General features: G+C 29.1%; 1 protein-coding gene across 1 annotated transcript in view; it reads right to left on the bottom strand.

The window, feature by feature from the left end:
- The window catches only part of LOC107445694 (unconventional myosin-IXb-like dachs), a gene marked incomplete in the record, with an annotated part of 225,639 nt that extends 203,294 nt beyond the window's left edge, over positions 1 to 22,345 (bottom strand). Inside the window, 1 exon segment of the mRNA XM_043044175.2 lies at positions 22,246 to 22,345. Coding sequence (XP_042900109.2) covers positions 22,246 to 22,248 — 3 coding nt within the window.
- Between the last annotated feature and the right edge of the window lie 1,148 nt (positions 22,346 to 23,493).

The raw sequence follows: 23,493 nt of genomic DNA, 5'->3' as shown, positions 1-23,493 counted from the left end.
GACTATTTTGATTTTAAATAAAGTGTTTTATTTTATGAATTGTCGCAAAAATTTTAAGTGTAGATTGGCGGCACTTAAAAACCGCCAAATCTGTAGCGGCGGTGGCGTTAATACGTAAGTACCGAATTTTTATTCCATACTTTTCTGAATCATATTACTTCAAACATTGGAATATACAAGAAGTATACATAAACACATAATGTTATACCATTTAATTTTTCAAAAAAAGTATTTTGAGAACAATTTTTATCAAAAAATTATAAACTAAAAAACGGAAAATAAAGAATTCTTAGGATAAAAAAAACGATTTTAAGAATTCTTAACATTGAAATAAAAACTTTCATATTGTTTCTTTTTTTATTATTCTTATAGTTCTTAATCAGACGTAAAAAACCATTCTGTAGAGAACCATCATCAAATGAAAAAAAAATATTTACAAGCAAATTTTTTATTGTAAAAATCATTGCACTTACCTGATTTATGATTCCCGGAGAATTCCAAAATGATAAGTTCCTTGTTTGAAAACTTTATTCTCAAATAATAGATACATAGTTTATACCTTCATTACTTTTAGATAACATACTACACAGCAAAATTTTATAATTGATATGAATTTGAATATGTAGCTAAAAACAGAATAGCTGAATTCTAGTTGAACTTATTCTTTCAAAACTAAAAAATACTTACCAAGAAAACGATTAAAATTAATTAAGAATCAGCACAAATGGCACTATTTCAAGTAACTTGGATAATTTTTTATTGTTGTTTTCCGAATTATATGGATACAGAAATATATACTATTCTATAACGAAGAAGAATATGCTATAACTATTACAATTCTGTATGTTCTGAATTCATATTTATTCACTGGAATGACGAAAGCAATGTTGACTTCACTTTAATTCGTAATGAATTGAAGACAGAAGAAATGCATTTTACCTTAATACACACATCTGTAACAGTATCCGAAATCGGAAGTCATCAGTTGCAAGTTTGTTGATAATAGAAATTAAAAATTATTGAGGAATTTTTCTTCAAATGTTTGGCGTGTTCTGTTCCTGAAAGATTTACTAATATTCTGGAGATTTTTTTCAAGTTCTTCGGCCTTTTCCTTAGGGAAATTTTGTTTCTTATTTGCTGCTAAAAAATGGCGTCTGATTCAGTCAATGACTTTGATGGAACTAAATGAAAACGTGATAAATTAATGTCTGATATTTACAGGCTCCCGCTAGACGGCGTACTCGAGCGTTGCGATCGCGAATTGGAGATTAAATCTAAAAAATATTACGTGTTCATAATAAAATATTATCTATAATGTTAAAATTGCATTTGAATATTCCGCTATTTATTATTATACCCAGGAGAATAGTATTTTATTATAATTATTAAAACTTGTGAAGTTATATTTGAATATATATTTGTATGTAATTTTTGCATAAAAAATCATATTATACACTATACGAAATTAAATTTGATGTCTAATATACTATCAGATTTCAGGTTTTACAAATATTATTTAAATATGTACCCAAAAATTTAAAAAATATTTAATAACTTCGAAACAAACTATTTTGCGGCGAAGTTTATTTCAACTTGAAACAGGAGGAAAAAAATTGCTATAAACATATTTATTACACATTTAAATTGATACGATATTTTTTTTCCTTACAAATAATGCAAACAATCAAAGCCATCACTTTTTCAGTCTGAATCCATATCAGAAGTCAGATTGCAGAGTTCATTTTCTTTCCCGAGGAGTTGACATGGTTTAAATCACTTGATTTAATCATGAATAAAATCACGGTTTAAATCACTTGATTTTTTTAAAAAAAATCCTTGAATTAAATAAATCGTGATTTTTGTGAAGAAAATCATTGATTTAAACCAATTTACTTATTTTTTTAAAAATAAATCATTAAGTAGAAAATATTTTTATAAATACATTCTTTAAGGTATGATTCTTGTTAGAATCTGATTTCCTTAATAATGAAGGTTTTATCCAAAACAAATAATGAAAGGTTAAATTATTGTAATTTAAAACAGACTAATAAATAAACAAAAAAAACGTATAAGAGTAATGTTAAACTATTAAATTATAATTTTCCATTAGCTAGATGTGAAATAATTTGCTGATAATAAATATATTTCAATTTTACCCATTTAATTTTATGTTTAGATCAATACTGAAAGTGTTTCAAAACATTAAATACGTAGTTAGAGTTACCAATATTGAAGAAAAACCTGTCCCCCCCCAGGTGAAAATTAACAATATTTTTTTTTTCTTTAATGTGTTCTGATCTAAATTAATTTTCTCTTTATTTGATGTCTAACTGGCAATTTGCCTTAAGTTCTTTAACATTTTAGGATGTTACCCTTGAACAAAAGTAACCATGATTTTATTTATTCAGTGGCAAGTTTGTAATATTTATAAAACAATTTTTTACGTTTCATTTAGAAACATAATCCACTTTAGCTTTATTATTGTATTTAAATAATATTAAATACTGTTACTATATTTAATCAGATGATTTGGCTAGTAAATATTAAAAAAATCAACAAAAATCTGATTTAAATATTTAAAAAAAAAGAACATGATTTTTCAGATGTACTTGACAACTTTGTGAGAACTACACGGTGTGCAGTAAATAACATCTTTGAAATATATTTTTAGAACGTTTATCAAAACTGAATTAAAACAACAAAAATAATGTCATAATCTATCAAATCACTACTTAGGAAGACGGGAAAAATACCAAAAGTATGTTTGATTGCTGATACCTCCCAAGTTTTATTAGTCAATCAAACTGGTTTTGATGATTTTCCACCCGTCTTCTTTTTACAGCCTTTCATCCGGCTTTTCTGTTTCTTTTACGTTTAAATATTATTTCACGCCCTTTAATGTGCACACTATTGTGTCGTCCTTTTTGAAAAGGATTCAAAGATATATATCTAGAGAAATGATTGCAGAATACCCTGTTCATCTTTTAGGTCAATAATTTCGTCACGTTAAAGAAAATAATTATCACATTTTCCTTACTGTCTCGTTGTCAAAACATAATTTAGAGCTGAAACTATTTAATAACAATACTTTTACCTGCTTAAAAATGGTAGTGGAACTCCAATTATAATATCCATTTAAAAATTATTCAAATGAATATAAATGGAATAGTTAATTTGAATTTTATTCATAAATAAATACTTTTTTCATATATCTTCATTCATTCTTTGTTTAAAATCATTTTACGTGCTTTTTGTTTTAAAGCATGACATTTAGTTGATGATGTTAGATGATAGAATGACGTTAGTGAATATTGTGTATACGATTTTACTAAACTAATTAGATCTTCAGCGAATCAAATTGATTCTAAATATCGATCATTAGGAATTATCTCATTTTCAATGGCATTCTATTCAATTAAAGCATTTCTAATACTTTCATTAACTTTAGATCCACGTATTTGTGTCATTCTTAAAGTTCACGATGCGTCATTGTTGATTTTTATCATGATGTAATGAGACATATTATCGTGTCATCACTAATGATATCGTAACTAAATATTATCATTGCATCAATGTCATGTAGTTTTATTAAGAGTGACATCTGAATATGGGAGAAAAAGGAACGTTTACAAACAAACGATTCTCATCATCATTACCAACATATACTTATATCTGGGCCCTTTTACTATTTAGTTTTAGCAAGCTTTAGACATAAATTGTCAAACATTTTAACAAGTGGCAGTAAAATAATAATTAAATAGATATTTTTTTCTTCCAAAATTTAAGCTACTTAGTCAATACTTAAAAGACATAACGTCTTGGTAAGTCGAACTTACATACGTAAAGAAGGGTGAAAAAAATAATGCGAAAACTTCTATGCTAAATGTAAACTATTTTTCGTTTAGAAGCAAATAGTTCGGAAGATTTTACATGGCAATATTGTTGAAAGATCATGCTTGAATATTTAAGTAAGTTGATAAGAATTAAAATAATTTACTAATAACTAAAAGCTCCAAAAGCATTTTATATAAAAATTTGCAATCTTATGAAATGTTTTAAAAATTGCTAGTATTAAGGATATAAAGAAATTAACTTCTTTCTAGCCTTATTACTCTAATTTTGGTCGATTCGCATTTTGCATGCGGGAAAACAAGAAATAGACTTCAAAAGCATTCAACCTTATTTTATTTTTTTTTTAAAAAAAGAAAGAAAGAAAATACGAGCATAAAACATTAATATTTGGATTAAATCACAGCTCTTGATATTTTTGTAATATATTGAAAAATTCAGTTATTTAGTTGTTTTTTACTTTAATTTATTTATGTTGTAGATATGGCAAAATGTCAACATTTGTGTTAATAACAATTGTTAATCCATTTCTACTTGATTTGAAATGCTCTTTGAATGAAAAATTTCGAAATTCCTTTTATTCAAAAACAGTTGTTCCCGTTGCTTGAAATAGAATATTTGTGATATTATTAGTTTGTAAAGCTTATTTTACATCGTATATTTCCTGTTGCAAATAATTTTCCGTTGCTACAAAGCATATTTCCCGTTGCTTGAAATAGAATATTTGTGATATTATTAGTTTATAAAGCTTATTTTGCATAGTATATTTCCTGTTGCAAATAATTTCCCGTTGCTTGAAATAAATATTTGTGATATTATTAGTTTGTAAGGCTTATTTTACCTAGAGCAAAACTTGTTGGGATGAAGTTGTAAATTCCGGATGGTCACAAAACCAACACTCAGAAGGAAAATAAGATTTCACTGATTTTTTTAATTTTTTTATTTTATCAAACTGATTTTTATCAAATCTCCCTGATTTTAGCAACCTGTGGCATACCATTTAATAAATAATTTTCCAGTTATGCCTTATTTTTATACTAAAAATACACTAAAAAATACTTCTACTTGCTTTTAGAGTTTAAATTAGAGAATGCTTTAAAAAGAAAAGTATTACAATAAAACAATATTGTAAAAAAGAAAAATCTTTGGACCTTTGTACCTCAAACTCTAATAATTTCCTGTTAATTGACTTTCGGGCTATTTAATTAAATTCTAAGACATTTCCCTCATTTTTCGCAAATAATAAAATTTACAGAGTTTTCCCTGTTCAGTGTTCCTCCTGAAATACCTAGTGAACCTTACACTATTACTGAGAGAAGAAACAGAAAAATCATTTTTAATTCTCTAATTTAAACTCAGTTACCATTTGAGCCAGGTTCTTAACAAAATGTGTATGCCAATCTTCAGATATATAAGAAAAGAGATGACTTGCAAAAATTCGAAATAATGTTCTGCAATTATTTGGAATTTTGGAAAATAAAGAATTTAGCAACAAAAAAGAATTAAGATATAAATTCTTAATTTTTGAAAATTTGTTTTTAGAAATTGTTTATAGACTGTATAGGGTCTTTTTTTTTTTTAATTTCAAATGCTCCATTAATTTGAAAGTTTACGTAAAATTTTAATAAAAATAAGTTTTTAACAAAATGTTTTTGTGTATAATTTTAATCTACCTTATATGCGCGAATTTTGCTGCACACGTATAAGAAAAAGTATAATTTTTTTGCAATAATAGTCTGTGTCAAAAGCGCAGGCGAATTTGAATTTACGAAAATTGTGCTACAGATTGACTCTATAAATTCTGCTACCGGGGGTCAACCTAGAGCAACCATGAAGTTTTCGAACCGTGGTGGCTCAAGGGACAGAGCGCTCACCTCCCAATGAGGTAACACGGGTTCGAATTCCAGTGATGGCAGGTCGGTATGAATTCCGCACTCAGCTCGCACCGACCACAGTGATGACATAAAGTATCCTCAGTGGTAGACCGAACATGGCGGGTTAGAATCAACTTGCCGTCAGGTCAACAAAATGAGGTTTTCAGTGATGGCAGGTCAGTATGAATTCCGCACCCGGCTCGCACCGACCACAGTGATGACGTAAAGTATCCTCAGTGGTAGACCGAACGTGGCGGGTTAGAATCATCATGCCGTCAGGTTAACAAAAGGAGGTTTTCGTGGTTTTCTCTATATGAAATGCTAATGTGGGTTAGTTCCATTCAAAAGTCCTCCTCGAAAATAAAATTCTCCCAATATTTGATCCAATAGTTCCCTTGTCTTCTGGACTGGGTTCAAAAATACAAGGCTACGGAGTTGAACATTGGTAGTCGTAAACTCAAAATTTGATCAGGTGCTCAACGCCGAAACAAAACGTTATAAGATAAAATATTAAAACTCAAACAAATTGTGGCAGGGCTTACTCAGCAGGAAAGTAATTCGCAATAATTTGTTTGCATTATGATAGTTTGAAGAGAATTTTTTCATCAAAACAGAATTCGCCACGAAGCGTTTCTACTGAGGTATAGCGCCTTTTAGAAAAAAAAGCCCAGGCATAAAAATCTTAAGGGTAGTCAAAATATTTTCTTTAAGATAACGTTATATGCTAACGTTTAGTGTCAACATTAAAGAGAAGAGCACACTTTTCAGTCACTGATGAAAGAGTTATGGAACAACAAAATGCCACGGATGAGTAAGCAAGATACATGTGTCGTGAGAGTGGAAGCGGGAAGTGGATAATTTTACCTGCCCGCACTCCCCCTCAGTCCCTATTACTTGTGATTACAAAGATATTGCTGAGATTGTTATCATTTGTCTGTTTTGAGGATTTCAACCATTTTTCCCTTCGGTTTTTGTGATTTTCCAACCAAATCCTATGACTATAAAAAAAAAAAAATTTCTTTCTAGTTCTCATCGTCTGCTGGCTTCTGCGCAACTCAACTCAGCTACTCAAGTAATATTCTGATATTATTCCAAGCTCAGTTTTGCCTGGCTTCGATGACTAATATCGGTCCTGATTTTTAAATTAGCAAAATCTTTCTCTTGCTGATTTGGTTCTAAGAATATAAATAAGTTTTTGTTGATTGCGAGAATTGATCGCAAAATTAAATTTAATGATGTGCTACGATTTGGGTGATAATTCTCATTTATAAAGAGTTAGAAAAATACATTTTGAAAACAATAATGTTGGAAAATAAAATATATATCTTTTTATAAATAAAAAAAATAAGAAAAAATATTTTTTATTCTTCTTTTTGGAAGAAAATATTTTTTTAAAAAATAGAAGAAAACTGAAACCTGAAAGTAACTTGAAAAGATTTTCTAAAATATAAAAGCTCTCTCTTAAAAAGGAATTTTTGATTACGAGACCCAGCATTATTTTTACTTTAAAGCCTCCTTTACAGCTGGAGAATCACAAATGGAGAAAAAATATCTTTTAGTCCAAAATCTATATTTCTCAAGTGAAAAAATTCTCTACGTGGAGTAATTGAAATTTGAACAAACAGAAAGCATTGCCCGAGTTACAGGGAAAACAAAAATAAGGAAAAGATATAATTTTAACAAAATTTTTTTGAAAAATATTTAAAAATTTGAAATTAAAATATCTATAAATAAAGCAGGAAAACAAAATGAAGAAAAGATCGTTAAGCTCTCTTTTCTTTCATCCTTTTTGTCTTTATTGTATTTACATATATATATATAAATAATTGCAGGTAACGAATTTTTAACGAATGTATAGCGAATTTGTTTCTAAAAAATTCCCACGCTTACTGCTTTTAGACTTTTATATTTTAACTGAAATTCCTATTTCAAACTGTTATAACTAAATCTTATTTAATGATATAATCTTACGATATTACCTAATCACACATCATATTATAATAAGCATCTAAACGTATTAACAGTTTTATAATTATTAAACATGATATTACTTCAATTATATATGATAAATGATATTACTTCAATATGATAAATGATATTACTTCAATTATAACCTTAGTCTGAAGCAGTGTTATTTCAATGTTGGGTAACATATTTGTTACTAATCATATCATATTTGTCATGTCAACATATTTGTTACTAATTGCAAATTATGTAAAAAAAATTTAGAGAACTTACATAATGTTGTTTTAAAGTTTTGGAGGTTCAAATAACAAGTACTAAGAAGACCAGGTGAAGGAACAGCTCTTACCAGTGAATGAACACCCAGTAAAGGAACACTTAATTTTGGTTATTTTTTAATGCTCTTTATGAATTTATAAGCCATACAAATATTTAGAAACAAACCTATTCTTGAAATTATAACATATAAATACTTGGAAAATGTTACCTTTTTTTTGTAATCATGAATTGAAAATTAAAGTGTCAACATATTAACACATACTGTTCATTCACTGGGAAATCTATGCCCAGTAAAGGAACATGCCTGTTCCCTCACTGGTTAGAAGTTGTTTTTCGTATTTTTAACATACTTTTGATGCGGAACATCACTAAAGGTACAAGAAAATTAAAGTTTATCTTTTATTTTCATTAACTTAGAAAAAAAACCAGTAAAGGAACACTTGTTCCTTCACTGGTTTTTCATCGTTTGGTGATCCAGTGAATAAACACCCCCTTATCTCAGTACTTTATTATGCTATGATGCTTTAAAAAAATAAAACGTAACTTCAATAACTATATTTCGAATTCTCTTTTTCACCGTGAGAAAAATAAAACTATTACATGAAATTAATTACACTTCAAACATATAAATACAATCACTCCCTTTATAATTTTTTCAAAGAAACAAGGTGTTGCAGAGATAATAACAAATTCAAAAATTTTTCCCGAGAAGTCTACTTGACCAGGTAATCCAAAACATTGCTAGATGACTTTTATTTTTAATTAATATGTATGAAATGTTCCTTCACTGGGTCGTGTTCCTTCATTGGTTGGTTTACCCTAGCTGCTAAGATTTTTCAAGACGACTGAAAAATATTTAAATTTATCCTTCATTTGTGAATTACGAAATTATTTCCGAGTTTTTTTTTTTTTTTTTTTTACGCCCATACTCATCTCTTTCAAATTATATATTTATCGATAGCTTAAAACATCCAGATATATCTCCTTTTTTCTATCTCTTTAAAAAAATTTCCCGACCGTGGAAACCCTGATATTATATCAACATCATTAGGGCAAATGAAAAACATTACAATTCTTTTATAACTAGATAATAATAATATACAGAAAAATTTAGCTTATCAAATCAATTAATGTGTTCAGGTCAAATTTTGCATGTTTATTTTTGTACTCCTTTCCGCATCGCGAAATGAAAATATTTTGCTCTAATCTTTAAACCTGATGTAAAAATAGCGTATCAGTTATTTTACGCAATGGCCGCAAATTTCTATAAAAAAAGAAAAATTTAATGTCGCAGTCAATTTGCTATAAGCTAGTTAACTAAATATTTAATTTTTTTTAGCTTTAACATTACTTTAAAAATAACACTATTTGCATTTTCATAACTAAATATAATTACTTAGATTGTTAACATGCATAGGTAGTTAAAATAAAATCCTATTAAAAATAAAATAGTGGTAGTAGACTTACAATTTCTTTTGTGCTTATTTTTCAATTCCCATGTGCTAACAATTTAAGTAATTAACCCCTTAACGCACAGATTTTTTTTTAAAAACGAGACCAAAAGGAATCTTTTTTTTAATGTAAAAAAAACACACTTTAGAACATTGTCTTTTCTTTTATGGACAATTTTGATATACTGCTCTTTTGTTCCATGGAAAAAGGCTATATTTTATTCTTGATTAAATAAGTGTTATAGCTTACAATCCTACGTAAATGATATATATTAATAAAACGATTTTTTTTCTCTTAGCTTTCACATTGTTATTTTCAATTCTCGCTTATATTCGAGTGTGAAAAAATTATAGCAGCATAAAATACAACGCCTCTCGAATTATCTCGAGTGTGCACAGTTTGGCCTACCTCGAGCGCTCAAGTTAAGAAGATAATATTTAATTCTGAAAATTTAAGTAGTGTTATTTAAGTGAAATCTTTTGTTTACATTTTGTTTTAAATTAACACGTTCAGGCCGGGAAAAGTGAAAATACTGGTACGGGAAAGAAGAAAATACTGGTAGAAGAACTATTTCAATATTAGATAACATTCGGGAGGAGTTAATATATCTTCAACAATAACAATTCACTGTAAGGAAATTTATCACGGCGAAGAAGCAATTCAACATAAACATTGCATCCGCTAAAAACAATTGGTAGTTATGGATTTTTATTATTCCCGGAAAAAAACTAAAAAATGAAATTTATTGCTACCAGTTTTTACTCCGGTGCGCTGCCAAGATGAGACAATCTAGCGTGACCCACCGGTGGGTCAACCCGGCGTGAACGTGTTAAAGCTTTTATTTGTTAGTCTAAAGTAGATTTGCTACTACTTTTCAATTTTTTAGAACACGCGGCGGTTACTGTTTATATGTCTAAAAGTAATCTTGAGAATTGTGTCTTACGGATTACGATGACATTTAGTAACTGACTGAGAATTAAAATTCACAACAACAAAAAATATTCAATTTTTTTTTCTCAAAAACTCAAGATTATTCAAAGTGCAAATCAATATGCAAAATCAGTATAAATTATACTTTTAAAACAGTAACTAGCTTTCAACTTTTTAAAAACCCAACCTGTATGTTCATGCGGATTATTCATAAATTCTATATGTGCATAGTGGTAATATATTCATTTAAAAACAAGTTTAAACTGAGTAAAAATGTTTTGCTCTAATAGTATTCTTTAATAACCTCTCTATTTTAATATTAAAAATACCCAATTAAAACATAAAATTCGATTCTTAAATTAATAATGTATTCTAGTGTGAATGGATTATCTTAGATTAATGCTCATAACAAATTATCTTTAGTAGTTCTTTTTACGTTTTGCGCTATTTGTACAAGAAACAAAAGTACTTTCAAATTACATGAGGTCTTAGAAGGTAAAAAACTATCATAGCTCTACTTGACACTACTCGGCCATTATCTACTCGGTCATTAAGGCAGAGAGGGTGCGATTGTTCCTGTTTTCCTGTGGCGCCATCTATGGCCAAGAATTCGACTTCTGCCGCACCCATACGCCACACCCGTTTATAAGGCGTACCCATTCATATATCCATTCATTCGTCTACAAATCGTAATTTTGACCTGAACCAGAGAACGATCAATCTGCAATTCAATACCCCCAGAGGTACTGATTTGTTATGGGAACATGGAGAACTGTGTGACCAAACAGATTTAACGTGCACCAGTCACCATTTACTACACGGAGAGTTTTCGCCCAGCTGGATTCGAACTCCCGTGCTTACAAACGTGAGTCCAGCGCCCTGCCAACCATCAGGCTATCCCGGCCTTAGTTGTTTATGTTATTATATGTTTTAAAAAAAACTTTATTTTCACATGAAACATTAGTTTTATGGCTAAAAAGCTGCTTTAAGGATTTGAAAAATTTAATTTGACACATGGCAGCCTGGCAACTTTTCCAGAAAAATGCGTTACAGCTGTTAGAGATTCAAATTTTAAGGATGTGGTGGGAAAGATTTCATATAAAAGCTGGAGCTAACTTTTCTTCAAAGCTACAGCTTCAATTTTTAAAAAAATTACGACGAGCGATTGTAGTGCTAATTACGTATATGCTGATTCATTTATATTTGTAATAATCACAAATAGATAATTTCTTTGAAAAACCGCACGGAAACGAAAGAGGTTTTGCTACCACTTTTTAAACTTTTGTATGGATTGCAAAAATTTCAAAAACGTATTTTTACGTGACCCGCTTCTAATGTGTTAATTTAAAGAAATTTTAAAACTTTAATTTAGAGAACTTTGATAAGAGTTCTGTCCATATCCCAAATTATATTTACAAAATGTTTAAAAGCATTGGGGGGGATCGTACAGTATGCATAAAAACGATGATTTTTGTGAATTTATAAGTTGAATTATTTTAAATAGCTTTGTTTACCTTCATAAAACTCTTCTACTTAAAGATTAGAATCTCTACGTAGAAATTCATCTAAAAACAGATGAGGAGAAATTTTCAGATTTAATCTTATCAAAACTATAATCGGAGAAACTAAACGCTTCAAGAACTTAAATATTTCAACTCTTATCTCTCATCTGAAGAACCGTTTGAAAAATATCAGCACTATTAGCGCTGCTAATTAAGCAACAAAAAAAAAATATAACTATACGCAATGACCCCAACCTATACTAAAATCGACCATTTAATTAAAATTTAAGTCATGTACAAATCGTTTTCATCAAGGTTTCTTCTTAAGTTATAGAGTGAGCTTATAAAGTTATCAAATTAAATAATCTGAGATGGATAAAGCTAAGATAAATCATGTGACGGTATTTCAATAATTGACACTTAAAAACGAAGATAAGAAAGAATTTTGGAGCCTTTAGAGGAAAAACCTGCTAGAAAAATATTGCGTTACCTTATGAAAATACGTGTTTTAAAAAATTCTCAATTTTTCGAGATTTTTTTTTTTTATATATATAAAATTTGTTTTATCTCGTACATAGTTGAGTGATAAGTGATAATTCATAATAATAATAAATAAACTTTGTAATTGTGTGTTTCCCTCTTATAACTCCCGAACTGTTTGCGATAAGATCCTAAAATTTGGAAAATAGGTGAAGGGAATTTTACTCCCGATCCTAAACATCGTTCAAAACTTTCAATTAAATCGTTCAAGAGAGATCGTTTTCTCATTGGTTTAGAGATAGCGCCATTGATTTAAATGCAATTGCAGACGATTTTAAAGATAGCGTTCGCTCGGGAAAAACGTTTGAAATTTTTTTTTCCCATTAGCTTTTAACATTAGCCATTGTTATAAAATAAAATATAGACCATTGAAGTTGGTTCTGTTTTCTTTTTTCAAATATTCAAAAATTAATATCAATAATATTCTCTAGCTTCAACCCTATTTAATCCAAAAATTAGTTGCTCATTCTTTAATATTAAATTTATTTTTTATTCATTAGGCCAGGTAAGTTCAATGATAAACGGCGAAACTACATCACCAAATTAGCATTCCTAAAGTTATATAAAACCAGGTTTTTATTTTGTTTATAGTTAAACAAAAAATTTAATAACTATAAAACTTAACAACTTAAAATGATCACTAATCGAAATGGAAAAAAAACGGAAGTTATGCACTATAAAAGCAAACTAAGGGAGAAAAAAAACCCATTCATTTATTAGGACAATATTAATATTGACACCAATGATGCATAATAAATTTTGATGATTATTTCTACTGGTACTGTAATAATAGGCGTTTTTTAATGTATTCTAGTGTAGATAGTTAATATAGGCACCCATTGGTAATAGGTTTTCAAACCCCTCCCCGAATGGGAAAAGCACAGGAAATTACTTAATTGTGATCGATCCGAACTAAGCAATGTCATTATGCTAAATGATACTGATTAAACACACAAAAGAATTAATTTAAATTTCGTAATTTTCTATAAAAAAAAATTACACAAATTTTCATGGGCACTAAACTGCTATAAAGCCAGTTCTAGTGGCAACTTATATTAATTTGAAATTAACATTTTCGACCTAAGTATAAACGACACAGAAACAAAAACATTTATATTCCAAGTTTAAAATTTAATGCACAGAGAGATACATAAAAGTAGGGGGGAAAATTTAAATCCTGAAGTATTGATCTTTATAGTTAGTCTTTAATTTACTTTGTCGCGTTATTAGTTAACTTTTATTATATTTGGGATGAACTTTGAAATCTATGATTCGATTACTAAATAGCCACGGGGGTATTGTGTAACAAATAATAATAAATAAATAAAATTAGAATTAATTAAAACATTTTAACTGAGTCGGTATATGCCTTTCATTTCTGTGCATGGTTTTGGCTGTGGCTATTTTCATAACTGCTGTAAGTTTGCAACAATAATTACTCATGGCTGTTAGATCAAGGTTAGCCTATCAAAAGCTAGCGCTGTCTACGTTTATTTTGAAAATGGCGCAAAACGTCAATATGTAGAAAAGCCATAGTTTTGTGAAAATGGAAAGCGTTTGTAGTCTAAAGTTTAAATATTTAATAACTTACTCAAATGCCACATTATCTGAGCTCATAAAACTTGGCAAAAAACTGAAAACAAGGTAATGATTTTAATAGTTTTCATTTCTGCGAAAAAATTTCGTGAAATCGGTGATTTTAAAAAAAATATTTTATTACATACTTTTAAAATAATTAAGTTATTTGTTTGTTTTCAAGTCCGGATAATTCTTCACGGCAAGAAGGTATATATATTTTAAAATTATTGCTTTATTTTCTTAATAATATATAATTAAGCAATAATATGAAGATAAATTTTGAACTTTTATCATAATTTTGGATGACAATTTGTCAATTTAAATTTTGGGTATGGAGTACCTAGCCCGGGGGGTTATCTGCTCCTTCATCGAAAATTAATAGGATTAAGAGAAGAGGGGAGATTGGAAGATTACGTTAGTAAATTAACATTTTACTAAAATACACTTATATGTTATATACAAAATTCCGGAGTAGGGAAAAATTGTCTACGATATTTACAATATATACATGATATCGAAGAATAATGAAAAAACATGAAGCATCTTGATTCCTTGCATTACTCTCTCGCCCCCTCTTCCCCCGAAAGGCTTCTACGGTACAGAGTGATGCATTACAGCTTCATGCGTTGTGAATTAAATTGATAAAGGATAGAAATGACTTGATAAAACACCATCACTTAGGAAAAAGTCAATTGCTGGACTAAACTTAATAATTGTGTCGATTAGTTCGAAATTGAAGATTAGAATAAAGTCACACTTTGTGCTTATTGGGGCTTCATTAAAAAGGGAAGAGTTCAGATTTTGAAGTAAATTGTCCAATTTGTCTATTTTCAGGTCATCAAAAATTGTATTATTTCTCACACACCAGGGTGCTCCAGTGATTCTTCTAAGAACTTGATGTTCGAAAATAAGCTTCTTGTGTGTTTTTTTAACTATTCCCAAGCGAAAAAGGCATAACTTAAAATTGGGTGTATACACATCATGTATATAGGCCTCTTGGTGTTGAGAGCCCTTTTTGAATAATTCGACAGTATAGGTCTGATGGTCTAATAAACAGCCTCATCCTCCCTGATAGTTCCAGTTCAGGGAGTTTGTGAGGGTGATACCTAAATATTTGGCACTTGTAACAATTGGAATTTCCTCCTCCTTAACCCTTTCGCGCCGACTGTCACAAATACGTGCCAGCATAAAACCGTATCAACCAGGGTAAAAAGATAAAACTGGTAATCAAAGTAATTCTTCAACAGTTCATTTGTGGTCGGAGTTACAATTGTTTGATTTATTTAACTCACCATTACTTTGTTCAAAATAAAACTATTTAGTTATTCTTTGAACTAACATAGATTATATATATGATTAAACTAACAATAATTAAAATAGAAGCAAAGTAAGTCTGTCAAATTAGAAACGACTACATTTAAGTTACCGTTTTTTATTTAATTACATCCTGATTCTGATTTTTGTAAGAATGCTTTTCTGAATCCCATGTCCCCAAGGGGTTAGAGCACTCAAAGTGAAAAAGATTTATAAGTACAGTCTAAACCAGCTAAAATGAACCTGGGTTATAGTGAACACTGGGTTGTAGGGAACTTTTTTAGTAGTTCTTTTTTAGTAGTTCCCTTCTGTACTCCGATTTAACTAACATTTTTCATGCTTATAGTGGACAGCTAAAAAAATGGTAGTTCGCTTGTAGCGGATTCAAGTTTCATCTTTACATTGTGTATATTTTATTCTTGCGTGCTCTTCGCTTTTGAACTAGGGCAAACAAGTAAAACAACACCTTTTCTTACCCCTTCTATTTTGAAGGAGTAAACTTGGCAATCGGCAATTTTTATCTCGGAATTGAAATCGGCATTCTGAATATTTTTTCCAGAAAAATGAAAACTAAAAAATACTGAATCCTTTAGTAATTTTGGATAATACAAAGTAATGAAGTCTACTTAAAATCGAGAAGTAGTCAGTTTTGTAAAAATTTGCTAATTAATTTTCTTTTTAACATTTGATTTATTAACTATTTAATCAGTTAATTTGGAAATAAAACATGAACTATTGTAATCACAAATTTTAAGAATACTATAGTACAATGAGAAAATAAGTATGATCAAAGCTACCAGATAATAGTGAAATGCAACGTGTTTCTGGCTCTATGGGAACTCCAAAAATCTCTCTTAACTTTTACCGAAGAGTTTTAGTAATGACTTTCATAAAATTAATAATAAAATATGGTTTTATAATACGAGATAAATTTTGATAAATGTAGCGAACTTTGGTAATTTTATCATGATACCTTAGAGCAGGGGTGGCGAACCTTTATGCACCAACGTGCCAATTTGTCTAAAAAATTATTTAATGAGGTCATAGACGTGCCTTCAAATAATTTTGACTTTGTGATTATTGAGAAAATAATAATACTAAATACTATCAACTCAGAACTCTTTATTTACATTGAAAAAAAAATACATTTTGCCATATCTTAAAACAACTTAAAGTAACATCAGTGTGACTTCTGTTGTTGCAGATTATATGACAAATAACTTATATTAAGTTGTAAGATGTTAGTTTAAGCAGGACTGTTATTTTTTTCGCTAGTTATTTATTTTTAGCTTGTTTTTTATAGTTATTGTTTTTTCAGCATTAATTGTTAATTTTTTTTATTAATAATTGTTAATTTTTTTATTAATAATTGTTAATTTTTTTATTAATAATTGTTTATTATTTTGTTTGTTTTTGTGACCATGCGTGCCATTGGTTCGCCATCCCTGCCTTAGAGCATGGCGTAAGAACCATTTATTCGGTTAAATTTACTTTCAGTTTTGTATTTTTTACTAAATTTGTGGAAATTAGAACCATAATTTTGAAAACTAGATTTCTAGTATACCGTTACCATAAAAATTACCAAACGAAAGGTTTAATTACGGTAATTTCGTTTTTATAAACTAGAATTATTATTATTATTATTATTTACAGAAATGTCATTATCATGCAATAAGTATCATTCACTGAAATCGTGCTGTATCGTAATATCAGTATCGATTTAATTCTATTGTATTTTCTAGATAAATCTACTATACTACCTTGATAAAAAAAAACTTACAAATTAGTTTTGTTCTGAATACTAAAGCAATGAAGGTCAGCATACAAAATTTCTCTTTTATTTTCTTCAGCTATCATCCGAGATTTATTTTAAAATACCTGAGGCCAACAACTCTGTTGTTTGCTTATTAAGTCAATTCAATTTCGTTTATCAATATTAAGAATAAATTAACGCATAGATCGAGTTACTAGATCTTGATTGCCTCATAAAGTAACACTCTGTGAAAGAGTAACTTTTCCTTTGCAAGGCAGGCTACAGTTACTTTTCAACTAAAGTTACTAATCATTCTAAGGTTATATTAAAGTTACTACAGGGAATTGTGAAATAAATATTAATTTTGTTTTAATTTTATGATTGATACGCTTATTATTGTACAGTACTAATATAATCCTACTTATTATTTTTAGGGCAAACTTGTATTTTATTTTTTCATTATATCCGAACTTTTTGTCATTTTTTTCTCTCGATATATATTTTATACATTTTTTTTTTTTGATTTTTTCCCCCATTTCGCTTTATTACATCCTTTAGGGGGTGGACCATATATATTGAGAATCTTTAAGTTTAGATCAGATTCGACCGTTAGGCTCCCCTAATGGTCCGCATATAGCAAATAAGGTGGCATTAGAATTTATTTCAGGAAATATATATCTTGTTTTTAAAAATTATAACATAAATGTTTTTGACCACCGCAATGATTTGATAAGCTAAATCCTTTTATATAAATATTGTTTCTTCCAGGTGAAAAATGCTTAAATTTAAATGGCTGTTTAATCAGAGAAATATTCACTTATTTTGAAGATTAGTTTACTATCACTTATTTTATTTTGGCTTGCATTTGAGAGCTCTGTCCATGCCTTAGAGAGATCGTTTCACTCTTTTGAAAGACGAAAACGGAATGAAAAAAACAATTATAGCTTTTATTACAAACACTAGATTTTTTTGTTGATTTATCTTCTACCGCGAAAAAAGATGGCTGAAAAATACGCAAAATAATAATGCAAAATTTTTAGTCGCCTCTAAAAATGTAAACAATTAAAAGTAAATCAAATATCACGGAAATGCTACCAACATTCCTTTAAACATTCTTCTTCATAAGCATAGCAATTATATTTTTGAAAAGTCAAAATTCAGTTAGGATATTATTATAATTAAATGTTTGTTCAACAGGGTTCCCACGGTCCTTAACCCCTTGGGGACGGTTGATTCAGAAAAGCATTCGTACAAAATCAGAATCAAGTTGTAATTAAATAAAAAACGGTAACTTAAATGTACTCGTTGCTAATTTGACAGGCTGACTTTGCTTTTACTTTAATTATTGTTAGTTTAATCTTATATATAATCAATGTTAATTCAAAGTATAACTAAATAGTTTGATTTTGAACAAAGTAATGGTGAATTAAATTAAATCAAACAATTATAACTCCGCCCACAAATAAACTGCTTAAGAATTACTTTGATTACCAGTTTTATCTTTTTACCCTGATTGATACTGTTTTATCCTGGCACGTATTTGTGACAGTCGGCCCGAAAGGGTTAAAAGTCCTTAAAAGCAGCTTAATTTTTATTTTGGAAAAAAAGGGCTCCTAACCCCTTGGGGACGGGTGATTCATGAAAGCATTCGTACAAAATCAGAATCAGGATGTAAATAAATAAAAAACGGTAGCTTAAATGTAGGCATTGCTAATTTTACAGACTTACTTTGCTTTGAATTTAATTATTATTAGTTTAATCATATATATAATCAATGTTTTAACACGTCCACGCCGGGAAAAGTGAAAATACTGGTACGGGAGAAGAAAAAATACTGGTAGAAGAACTATTTCAACATTAGATAATATTCGGGAGGAGTTAAACTATTCTCAACAATAACAACTCACTGTAAGGAAATTTATCAGGGTGAAGAAGCAATTCAATATAAAAATTGCATCCGTTAAAAACAATTGATAGTTATGGATTTTTACGTGTGAACGTGTGAAAGTATAACTAAATAATTTTATTTTGAACTAAGTTATGGTGAATTAAATAAATCAAACAATTATAACCTAGTCCACAAATAAACTGCTAAAGAATTACTTTGATTATCAGTTTTATCTTTTTACCCTGGTTGATACTGTTTTATGCTGTCACGTATTTGTGACAGTCGGCGCGATAGGGTTAAAAGTACTTAATTTTTCAACAAACTATAGTTCATAACAATTTTTCAGTTCAATTTTTTAAAACAAAATTTCGTTCTTTTATCTTTTGGAATTAGACCATGCATCGAGGGTAAAGCATTTTAGAGAGACAAAAATTTATGTGTGTAGGAGGGCTATAGGTAAGGGGAAGAAAGTATGCTTAGTCATTAATATATTGGTTCTTCCATTAATACATTCTGTCTTTTGCCTAGAATGATACTCTATGAGGAGAGTGAAGCATTCTAGAAGAAAGGAATATGGGGCATAATGCACATGGAAGAGATAGTGCTTTTTTGGGGGTTGCAGTTTTAAGGTACCTAAGTAGAAGACCCACACTAAACTTCAAAATTGACAGAATTCAAGAAATTCAGTTCTATTGGTAACGCATCTGCTTATAGGGATTAACCCTTTAACGGACCCATTATTTCTAGTAAAGGTAAATTAAATTATTTTTGGAATTGAAATTGTTTTAAGAACAGTAATTAATCTTAAAAAAAAACTAATTTAGTTTATAAAAATGCCATTTTTTTGGTGGTAAATATATTTAACATGACCTATTAGAAACTTACTGACTTTTATTTTTCTTTATTTATAAAATTAATTCCTTAAATGCTACAAACTTCAAAAGGAATTATGTATTTTATAACTTTTATAAGTTTTTTAAAAGTGACAAATGGTTACCAATTTTATTCAAACTCACTTCAAGAAAGCTGAAGTTATTGAAAAATGGAAACCCTAATTAAAAGTGATAAAACGTGGTGGTAAGTATACTTACCACGGCCTTCAAAAGGGTTAAGTAAAACGCTAAGAAAAGAAGTATCAGAAAAATTTTTGAACTAGAAATAATTATAAAATTGCTTTTTATTCAATTTCAGTGACATCATTGAAAATGGAATACAGGTTAGTTTCATACGTTAACTTTTACAATCTGAATGACGTTAACTTTTAACAGTCTGAAAATGTTTTATAAAAAACCTGACCAGGGTTTGCAAAATTTATCTGGTGCTTCTTTGACGAGTCCTGTTAATTAATACAATTTTATCAGTTCTTAAATCATAATAAAATTGTTTTTTATTATTTTTATATTTATTGATTTTTCAGAAAGGTAAATAATTTGCACTGTCACTGATGATAAACAATAATACTATATTTAAAGTCCTTAATTTTTTCAAAAAAGTGCTTAATTTTTTCAAAAAAAAGTCCTTAAAAGTGCTGAATTTTTGCTTCGTTAAAAGAGTGGGAACCCTGTTCTTCAAAGTCCATACCGACATTAAATGTTTTGTTAGTTTTTTACACAACGAAAAACATTTTAAAAATACATTATGTAAAAGTTTTAGCCTGTGTGAGCGTATTTTATAGATAATTACCTGAAATTAAAAGTAATTAAAATCATTCAAGTTAAGAATCTTTGAAGAAAAACGGCACACTTTTCTGTTTGGCATATAACCTAATTATAACATACTAGAATGGTTGATCTTGCAACTAATTCTTGCATGAACAAACACTAGACTTTAATTTATATTTCATTCTCATATATCATATTATATATTATATAAAACGTTAATACGTATGTATCAATAAAACCGATGATATTTCTTTTCTCGTGTTGACAACAGTTTTCATTTTTAATTTATAGGATTCGGCGCGGAAGAGCACTTAGTGAGCATCATATGGCTAATCTATATTATATAAAACGCTAATACGTTTTAATTGATAGGCTTCGGCGCGCAAGAGCACAGAGTGAGTATCATATGTCTAATCGGGTGAATTCTCACCGAATTATCAAAAACATTCTCACAAAATTATCTTCATCGAAGCCGATGCTTTACATCCGGCATTCAGTACTATTTCATATTGTTTTACAACAAATGGTTTTAGCCCTCTGGTGGGAAAGACTTTAAAACAAAACTTACAAAAGTTACTTTTTAACATGTTCATTCCAAGATACGTAGAATAGTATTTTATGTGTACTTCAAATTTATTTATATATAGTGGTGAGAAAATAACTTTCAATCAAATTTATTAAATTAAGAATCACATATTTAAACGTGACATTATTACCACTAGAAAAAATTCACGTTAAAACAGAGCGATTTGGCATCACTGGAAATGAAAACTGTTCTATATCTATCAACTTTTACGCTTTTCAAAAAAAGTTTTTTCCTGGTAGTAGGGTAACGCAATTCAAATTGAGGTTGTAAACTAGCGTTTCACTTCAGGTCTCAATTCTACTATACGTATGTTTAAATTATTTAAATGTAGTGGCATTCGAAATTATTTTATATCACCAAGTATTACATTTTGTTACCACATTAAATATTATAAGAATAAAATCTTGCGGAAAATCTGGAAAAGTTGGCAGGTATGTAATTTATCAGGAAAACGTTTTCGAAATTTTTTGAAAAACATTCCAGACTTTCAGAAAAACTATGAAAAAAACATCTAAGCCGTAAAAATAAATAGTTTTGAATTATATTTGCAAAACCAGATTATAAGTCAGCTATTATAACTAAAATTATGACCTTTTAAAGAAAAGTTCTTCGAACGCTATATATCAGAACAATGTCGTAACAATCAAGCTGTTTAGAATTTAAAAATAAATAAGTAAAAGATTTATTCCATTTTTTAAAAAAAATTTAAATTAAGAAAAAAAGACATGAAACAATGCGGAAACAGGTACAATAGTTTGATCGTAATATCTATCTTTTTCTAAAATACAGGAAACAAAATTACTTCATACTTCTCAATAAACTGCCATGAATTTTTACCCCCATGTGAATTTGCCTGAAGAAAGTTTCTGACTTTTCCCTAAACGTTTCTAAATATCGGTACGTCATGCGTCATTTAAAACATAAATCACTATGTAAAGAAATGAAACTGAGAAATATTTTTTTAAAGTAAACATTATTTCTGTCAAAATGGAATAGGAATTAAAAAAAATTTTCATAATAATCGTATATAAAATGCCATTAGCATCGCTGTAAAATAATATAATTTTAATTACTCACCATTCTCCCGTGTGGGGCGCTGCTGTTCAAATTGCGAACAACTGACAGATCTTGTCTTCAGTTGATGGCCACAATGAGCACGTGTTGTCCGTGGAATGGAAGAGGATGCGGCGGATGAACGAGAACTACGGATTTTGATGCGGCGGATAGCTCGGATGTTGTCGCGAATTTTCCGCACTTCCCGAGCATATTGTTCCCGAAAATCATCATCTGCTTCATCCGAATCTTCGGAATGCACAACCACATTTTCTTCGTATAATTGATCCGGTAACAGTGCTATCCTAGGCATGCTATTATGTTTTTGGGATGGCCACACACGGAATTGTTGACATCCGTTGCCATGACAACCGTCTATGTGAGAAGGAAAAGATCGGATCCGAAGCGTGGATACAGAGTTGCCGCCTTTCCGTAGGGTTGCCGTTTTGTTATCACTCCTCATCGCCAAGATGATGCTTTTTTGGCGTCTAAGGAAGAAAAAGAGAATTTTAGTTATGTGTGTAGGGAAAAACAAGGTAATGAGGTTTTTTTTCTTCTTCTTTCGTCTCACGCCGAGACGGGCATAAATATCACGTTTAAACATTATCTCTTTATCGTTTCGTAAATTCAGGGATGTTTTTTTTTAGACTTACTTTTTTCTTATTTAGTGAGATGCGTGAAAATTTTATGATTTAATGCACGCTACTATTTGATGTCAACTTAGCATCAAAAAATAATGAAAAAAGCTGATTCAAATAAAATTTTATTTAAAAATAAGTTTTTCAGACTCTCTCTAGAAATGAAATGATGTATTATATTTTTAATAGAATGTTTACAGTAAATGTTTAACGTTCAGTAAAATTTTGATTCGTTACTTCAGCTTTGTACTCAAACGCAACTCCTAATTTTTAACATTACAATTGTCTTTATTCAATTTATTTGCATTTAAACATTATATTTTACTGTCAATTAGATAATTTATTTTGGAAAAAATTTATTAATCAAATGCCTATTCACGCACATACAATTCTTTGGCATCATAATTAATATTATAGCCAGGGCTACAATGTTGAATGATTATTTCTTTAAAGTGCATTATTCAAGATTTTTATTTTTTTTCCTTCATATTTTAATCATTATTTGTGAATTTTCCATTCTTTGGGAATTTTTCAATGATACTTTCCATTCTAAGAGGATTTTTAAAAGAGAAATATTTTTTGTTCTTTATAAAATTTTGTACTGAATTTTGTTATTTTAAATATCCTCCAATTC

The sequence above is a fragment of the Parasteatoda tepidariorum genome, chromosome 10, assembly GCF_043381705.1.
Source record: "Parasteatoda tepidariorum isolate YZ-2023 chromosome 10, CAS_Ptep_4.0, whole genome shotgun sequence".
Classification (NCBI taxonomy): Eukaryota; Metazoa; Arthropoda; class Arachnida; order Araneae; family Theridiidae; genus Parasteatoda; species Parasteatoda tepidariorum.
The sequence above is the reverse complement of the archived record's forward strand: the minus strand, read 5'-3'. Positions and strand labels throughout refer to the sequence as shown.